The 7,744-nt window shown below is 36.5% G+C and overlaps 1 protein-coding gene across 2 annotated transcripts; it reads right to left on the bottom strand.

The window, feature by feature from the left end:
* Positions 1-4,205: 4,205 nt before the first annotated feature.
* On the bottom strand, positions 4,206-7,512 carry otpb (orthopedia homeobox b). Of its 2 annotated transcripts, none has more exons than XM_082170073.1 (3): positions 7,363-7,512; positions 6,693-7,084; positions 4,206-5,446 (listed from the first exon to the last, which is right to left on the bottom strand). In XM_082170073.1, the coding sequence occupies exons 1-3, from the start codon at positions 7,436-7,438 to the stop codon at positions 4,943-4,945; spliced, it is 972 nt and encodes a 323-aa protein (XP_082026199.1). In that variant the 5' UTR covers positions 7,439-7,512; the 3' UTR covers positions 4,206-4,942. The 2 variants fall into 2 exon arrangements, with proteins under 2 accessions (XP_082026199.1, XP_082026200.1); XM_082170074.1 differs by having other exon boundaries at positions 7,402-7,471.
* Positions 7,513-7,744: the final 232 nt, after the last annotated feature.

Below are 7,744 nucleotides of genomic sequence, written 5' to 3'. Positions count from 1 at the left end.
TTAGCCATATTTAGCCAACATATCAATGAAATCAAAGGGGACTTTTCATTCAATATTTATAATGATTATAGTATAGTCTGTTTATGGCGCTATGTGTGTTACGCTGATTTACTAAGCCTATAGGCTATGTTGTGTTGAGGATTGGATAATTATTATTCAGTCTATTTTAGATAAAGTGAGTATTAGGCTATATCCACTCACGGACTGCCTGAAAAACATCAACAGTCACACATAGCCAACAGTAATAGAAATATGAAATGAATAGCCTACCAGTGTGTATTCATAGCACATGAAATGAGTGAATGAGAGACACGTGCCCTTGTCGTCTATACATATTAAATTGTAAAATTGTATTCTGATTTAAATTCTGTTCAATTTTAGACTACTTCATTCAACGTGGGATATTTAAATTTCTAAATAACCTTCATGATAAAAATAAATAAAGTCATGCATACTGGACTTATTAGGTTAAGTCCTAGTTATTAGGACTTCATTCCTAAAGAATCGATAGACTATAGTGCACAAAACATTCTCTCTATTTCACCAGCAGGTGGCAATATGTTAACATGTGATGAACACATTCCCAATACTGCAGAAGTCAAACACCATAAAATGTGTTTACCATAATAACATTTGCTGTTGAATATTATAACCCAGATTTCGTACATTTGTATAGGCTAAATAATCAATCACAGTGATATCTTATTAGCCTATTATGATTGAGGGTGATGTATTAATTATTTTATTTTTTTTGTGTGTGTAATTTTATTTTATAGAAATTAATAGGCTATTTTGCCATGTAACAAAGATAGAAATATTGATAAAACAAACAACAGAGAAACGTAAATAACTGGAAAAAAATATTTAATTCATAAGCTACTTAAAGTAGGCCTACATAGGCTAATTTTACATATAAATTGCCCAAACCTAGATTAAATGCGCAGGAAAAAAAAAGGCTTTGAGTTCTGTTTTAATTCGTCCATGCTGTTTTGAGAGTATGGCATGTCCCAGTCTGAGACCGGGAGAATCCTCCTGTTGGTCACGGATGTGTGCTCCGCGTGGATAAAGATGGCATCCCGCTGATGTCTGTGACCTTCATGGAGGCTTACTCCTCTGCCAGCCATGCTTTCTGATTTAGTGCTGCTCTTGTCAGGAGCTGTGAGGTACTTTCCATGCACTGGCAGAGCAACTCAAGGGCAAGTGTGGACAGGCTGGGTGAAGAAAAAGCACATAGAAAAGCAAGGAATGGCCAACCCGATCTCACGACAATTCGCAACGGCTTATGTCCATCAGAAGTGCGTTGTTTCTGGAGTGGAGCATGATATTGTGAAATATTGGTACACATGCAGTCTTCTTTTCATTCATAACTCATATCCAATTTGTCCCATATATTACTGATTCATTACCACACCCATATCCATGGGACCATGTTATAAAAAAAATGAAGAATGCGGAGAAAGTCTTCTGTGGCCCTATAGGGCCACCTATTAACTGAAAGTAGATTTTTCCACTAACACTTATGACAAAATCTCATTCATTCCGTTTTGAAGAATCTCCTAATTGTGATTATATTCTGTTTTAATCATGAGGCACTTGTGCGTTTTGCTCAAATACACCAGTGAACAGAGCATGCGTTCACAGGGGGGCCCGAGAGGCAGAGGGTCTCTCAGAGCAGATGCTAAAACTGATGATGATGGATGTCTACATGGAGACTGTTGAATGATCAGGGGAGGCTTGTGTAGATTCTACATTTTCCATTATTTCACGAAATCTTATATGCAAATTTAGGGGGACAATTAGTCTAATATCAAAGCAGGGCGACACTCTGAGAGTGGCAATTTCAGATTTTAAATATCTCTCATTTGTTGCTCTGTATAGTAGGCTGACCTGTGTTGTGTGTTTAGTAGATTACTTACAAATTGTAGTCCATTACTGAATAGAATTTATACAAAATACATGATATAAATTGTAGTTAGTAACGTAATCTATTAGGCTACCTTACACATTTTAGGTGATGTAATCAGACTACTTTTAGATTACTTTTGACCTAACTTATAACATTTATTTGAATAATATAATCTTGTACCATATATTAATCAAAAATACAAAGAGAAAGAAAAAGTATTGCACTTTTGTTATCAACAACATGAAGCGCATTAAACTTTAGTTTAGGATCCAATTCTCACTATATTAACTAGTTGATTATTAGCATGCATATTACTTGGATATTGGCTGTTTATTAGTAAAGCACAAATTCATATTCTGCATGACCATATTCTACATCCCTTATTCCTAACCAATACCTAAACATAACAACTACATTACTAACTATTAATAAGCAGTAATTAGGAGATTATTGAGGCAAAGGTCGTGGTTAATAGTTAACTTAGTGAGAATTGGACCCTAAACTAAAGTGTGGCCAATCTTAAAATTTTAAAATTAAAATAAATAAATAATTTTCATTTTAAAAGTAAACACTAACTAAAAAATATTAAATATTTGATTTGTTCATGCTGTGTGGCCTTCCATGTAATTATAGTCGCCTGACCAGTGGACAGTTTGTGTGTGCAATTCCACACAAACAAAATTCTCATATATAACCTAAGCAAATAGGGTTTTTTAGAAAGGAAAATGTAAAAGATAAAAACAGAAAACTTATAGGGAGAATCAATGAATTCTGAATAATGCAACCATTAAGTGAATATTAAGTAATCATAGAATCAATAAAAAGTAAATGTAGTCTGATTATGAGTATTTAAAACATGAAGTTGGACATAAAAACATTGGAATCTGATTATGTTATCCCTGGAGGGGCCGGTTGCATAAACCGCTAAGACTACTGTTTAGTATTAAAAGTTAGACATCTCATTTTTTTCTTTAAGACTTTTCATAGCTTTTTTAAATCAGTTACATAAAAACAGATTGGCTTAATTTGATACCGAAAAGTAAGACTGACTGCCCCTGATTTAACATGTCTTAATCTTAATCTTAACATGATGTTAAACCAACCGGCATTAATCAGTTACTACCCACGTTGTCTATTGGTACCGTGATTTTGCCAAATAAAATATTTTGTTGATCCTGAAACAACATTCCTGTCCAAAAATGTTGTCCTAACCCCATCCCTACCACTAAACCGAACCCTACCCATAACTTATCCCTAAAATCAGAGGGAGATGATAGGTGAATAACACTGATGTAGAAGCACCTAACCATGATTGTAAACTTGACCAAAACTGTAAACTTGTCTCTCAAATCTGATTGGTTACTTGGAACTTTGTTCCAGGATCAACAAAGATGTTAATCCAGGAACATGTTACTTGGTGAAATAACTTTCATCATGTTTTTAAAATATCAAATGAAAAGAGTGGAATAGTACACAGCTTGTTTTTAATCTGTGACAGGCATTACAGTCATTTCTTGATATCTGGTTATGTTTATCCAGCATCATCTGTCTTTTGTCAGTTGATAAAGGTAATTGCTGAAGTGACAGTAGATGGTTCTTCTCACAGTTGAAAGGAATCTTGCTAAATGGGAGACAGTCGAGGAATTGTATCTGAGAAAAGATCAAGCAGATGTTTGTGGGCTGTTACACCTCCCCAGTGGTAACAGTTTCAAATCACACAAAGAGAACAGGAGAAAAAACATGCCAGACTAATTGGTTACAATCTTGCTTCGGGTATTTGTCTACAAGAGTCTACAAGCAGTTAAGCTTTCATCCGGACTCATTGCAACTGGAATTTATTAATTCAATAGTAATGTGCAATATCATAAGCAACCTCTGTAAAGTGTTCTGTGAAATAGCAATAATTGTGTTGGTGTTTTACTTGTTCTAGAAGTAAAGCAAAGGGTTATGATTAATGTGTTTGAAATATTTATCTCGTTCCGTTGAAGTATAGAATTCGGTCATAATTTACTCATCTTGTTGTTCAAAACCTCTATGACTTTCTTCTGCTGGACACAAAAATAGGATAATTTTAAGACTGTAGGTGCCCAATTTGGGTGTTATTCTTGTGTCTTGAAATCATTAACACTTTACAATAAGGTTTCATATTGTTAATTGTTAGATACATGTGAATCAATGTAGTTAACTACAATGTTGATTGTAAAGTGTTACGATGAAATCAAGGTAATTCTCTGACCTCAGATTTCTATAGAGATCACATACCATACTGAAATTCTTAAAATGATTTTATTCACCCACTTACAATCAGTAATATAAACCTTCCCAATTCTGTTGAATTCGGTAAGATAAGCATTTACGAAAACCATATTTCAGTACAGACATTAAGTTAAAACATATCACAAACATACCAGCAGGTAACAAGATTATTTTCGTATCTACACAAACACTCAAGTTCATTTTGCTTTATGTAAACAACTTCCTGTTGATCCCGTTTGAAAAATTACATGCATCTGATCTGAAACTGATTATTTGGAAAGTGCCTCTTAATCCAACGTGTTCTTTTCTGTACCTGGAAAAAATCACTCCGACATGTAGTACGTGCCTTAAAACAATCTGTACATGCACACATGTGGTCCTCATTAACGTGTCCTTTTACATTTAGTTTAGAAAAAAATAATATCACCGATCAGCGAAATAAATATTCCTCCAGTTGAATGAAGAGTCAAATAAATACGCATAAATAAATAAACAACTCGCCATTATTAAAATCAATTGCTAGGAAAACAAAATAAACAAATAAACATGACCAAATCCAACACATAAATAAATTACATACATTTCAAGCATTAAAACTATTACTATAGTCTACATCTGCTGTATATAAGCATTGTCTGGGGGTTGTTGGGATTCCATCATCCAGTAAGGCTGCCGATTTGTAATTTCACAGGTATAACCTCATATCCTGAGTGCTCCGTGGCTGTTCTTCAGGAATACTTGGGGTTTGTAGTGACAGAAAAGACGTCTTGGATGCTCAAATTAGGTGAAACTCATGGATACGGTGTGCTCAAGTGCTTTACGGCGCAGGGAGGCGATACTAGTCCCTCTCCACATGTCACTGTCCGGGGAGCTACACAGCTGAGGTGAGCCGGTCACATTCGTTGGACCCGAGAGGGACGCGGGCACCATCCCAGGAAATGTGGGTTGATACAGATGCGATTGAAGACCGGAACCGTTTGACGATAAGCTGTTGGAAAGGCCCATGGAGTTTGGTGGGGGGCCAGCTCCGAGACTGCACTGGGACAGGGACTGTGCCATCGCCTGCTGTCGGCCCAGCGAAGGAGGAATCTGCAGCTGTGAGACTCCAGGCATCCCAGCCGCGGCCCAGCGAGTGTCGTTGGCATGAAAAGAGCAGAGACTGTCGCCCATCCCAGACGGAAACTGAGGCAAACCGTGTGTTGGTAGCAAAGTGCCCGGCGACCGGAAAACGTTGGTTGTCTTCTTGCGCTTCTTCCATTTCGCACGTCGATTCTGAAACCATACCTGAAATCAAAATCAAAAACAAACCTTTAGAAAGTCGTGCATTTCGTTAGTGAGAATAAATTAAGCCGTTAATTAACAGTTTTCTATAGGCCTACTGGCTACGTTATATCGCAATTTTAATTGCGTAGAATAAAAAAAATAAAAATAAAATAAAACGAAATATAGAATATGCTATAATAAATGAACACACAATTTCTTAAAATAAGTTTGTCGGAAAAATGCGAGCGCTTTGGTTTTTAAATATAGCAGAACAGAGCCATTGTAAATATAGGCCTATAATATGGTTCTTTATAAATGCTGAGGTTAATAAACATGCGCCTTATGAAGCATCTTTTTTTTCCCATGTTTTTTTATTTATTTTTTCATGTACAAATATTGGGCTAGGCTATATCTTTACACACAACTATGCCATAACATGCGAAGGGAATTTTTTTTAAGTAAAAAATATACAAAGCAATTTCTTATTTCAAGATGAGATGGATAGGCTAGTAATGTTGTTCAGACAGCCGGGGATGAAGTCGTTATAGTATGTTATCTAGGAGACAAATAGGGGCTAGTTTGATAGCCTCCGTTATTCATCATAGAACCATAATCAAGTATTTACTCACAAGAAGAGTACAAAATGAATCCTCCTTCCTACTCTGAGATATTTTAACATGTAGGCTACCGCGTATTAGCTCGGAAGAATAAATTGACGCCAATTATTTAAATTAGCCTAACAATTATTTAATATAGGCTAAATGTGCATATTTTCATATTGCCGACACAATTCGTATCCAGTTAGGCCCATATAACACGTTATATAGGTTAAAGTAATTGTTATTTTGAATAAAAATATAGGCTTCATATAGCCTACACATGTAGTTTATTTTTTATATTGGGAGCATTTTATTCTCTTTTTTTTTAGATGCAATTATTTAACGTTGTATTTTTGCACACTGTAAACTGCGCTCTTTTTTTAATTTATTTTATTTGTTATAATATAGCGCGGCAGGAAGGACATTAATATTTTAGGCTTGACGTTGTTTTGTGAGAATACCCCCTTGTTGAATGCATTGCAATGCATACCATGCAATTTATGCACTAATTTACGGATCTTTAGAATAACAAATATTTTCATCATATAATTTCGTTCGGTTTGCTTTCAGTTCATCTTTCTTTTCTTTCTTTTTTTTTTTTTAACTGTGTAATCAGCTGGAAAACTCCGTTGCGATGTCAAAGCTGAGCAGCTCCACTCAGGACTCACCTGAACCCGTGACTCCGTTAAACCAATCCGTAATGCAAGTTCTTCTCTCATGAATATATCAGGATAGTGGGTTTTAGCAAAGCTCCTTTCTAGTTCGTTCAGCTGCGCTGGAGTAAAACGGGTCCTGTGGCGTTTCTGTTTCTGGCTTTGTTGGCTAGCCGACTGATTAGAGTTTTGCTGTTGCTGCTTTTCTTGGTCTTTGGCGTTGACCTGCTGCATTCCATTAGGATTGGATCCACCATTGCTAATGTCTTCCCCGGGGAGCAGAGTGGTCCCTTCCACAGTCTCTGTAGCAGAAGTAAGATCTCCGGGGTGTCCAGAGTCAGTACCCCCAAGTCTGCACTTCAAAGCTTCCCGGTGTCCGAGAAGCTCTGCTGCAGCATCTTTCATCCCTGTGGACGCACGTGTCAACAATTTAGCATTCTGTCCAAAAGGCAGGGACATATTAATAGACTGTTAACATTAAAGACAGATAGAACAAATAGTAAGCAGCTTATCGACATATTTATTGCACAAACAATCATAAACATGGTTAGGTATCGCAATCCATCAAAGTCTAATGCATTTATGTGGTAGCTAATTAACAAACATCCCAAGTAAAACTAATACAGATTGAGATATCATTATGTCATCACAACAGTTTGAAGACTGAAAAAATACTCTAGCTTACAGTGGAGTTGAAGACCGGAGTTTGGTGACGATAACTCACCGAGGCGAGTATCCAAGAGGTCGGCATGAGAGAGCATTGCGTACTGCTGGAGTCACAACTGCTTCCCAAACTACTCTACAACTTTTAACCCTTTTAAAAACGCGCATAGAGCTCAAATGAAGGAAAGTCGTCAGTGCGTTTAAAAAGGCGGTTCCATGTATTATACTGTTCTTTAGAGAGATTGGGAGGCGCTTAATAGTTGGATGAGCCCGTGAGCTTCCACAAATGGGAGCCAATCAGAATTGAGGCTTTGTAAATGTCAGACAACCAACCAGTAAAACGCACAAACCGGCTTCATCTGCAGATGCTCTAGTTCATTTCAAATCTGATTTATTGCAGCGCC

This window comes from Leuciscus leuciscus, assembly GCF_965113295.1.
Source record: "Leuciscus leuciscus genome assembly, chromosome: 5".
Classification (NCBI taxonomy): Eukaryota; Metazoa; Chordata; class Actinopteri; order Cypriniformes; family Leuciscidae; genus Leuciscus; species Leuciscus leuciscus.
Note: the sequence above shows the minus strand (reverse complement) of the source record. Positions and strands in the feature narration are given on the sequence as shown.

Coding starts and splice junctions, on each gene's coding strand:
- otpb (XM_082170073.1), bottom strand. CDS start 7,438: ATGCTCTCTCATGCCGACCTCTTGGATACTCGCCTCGGTGAGTTATCG. Junction 7,085..7,362: donor CTCCGGTCTTCAACTCCACT/GTAAGCTAGAGT, acceptor GTGCGTCCACAG/GGATGAAAGATGCTGCAGCA. Junction 5,447..6,692: donor TAACGGAGTCACGGGTTCAG/GTGAGTCCTGAG, acceptor TTTTGATTTCAG/GTATGGTTTCAGAATCGACG.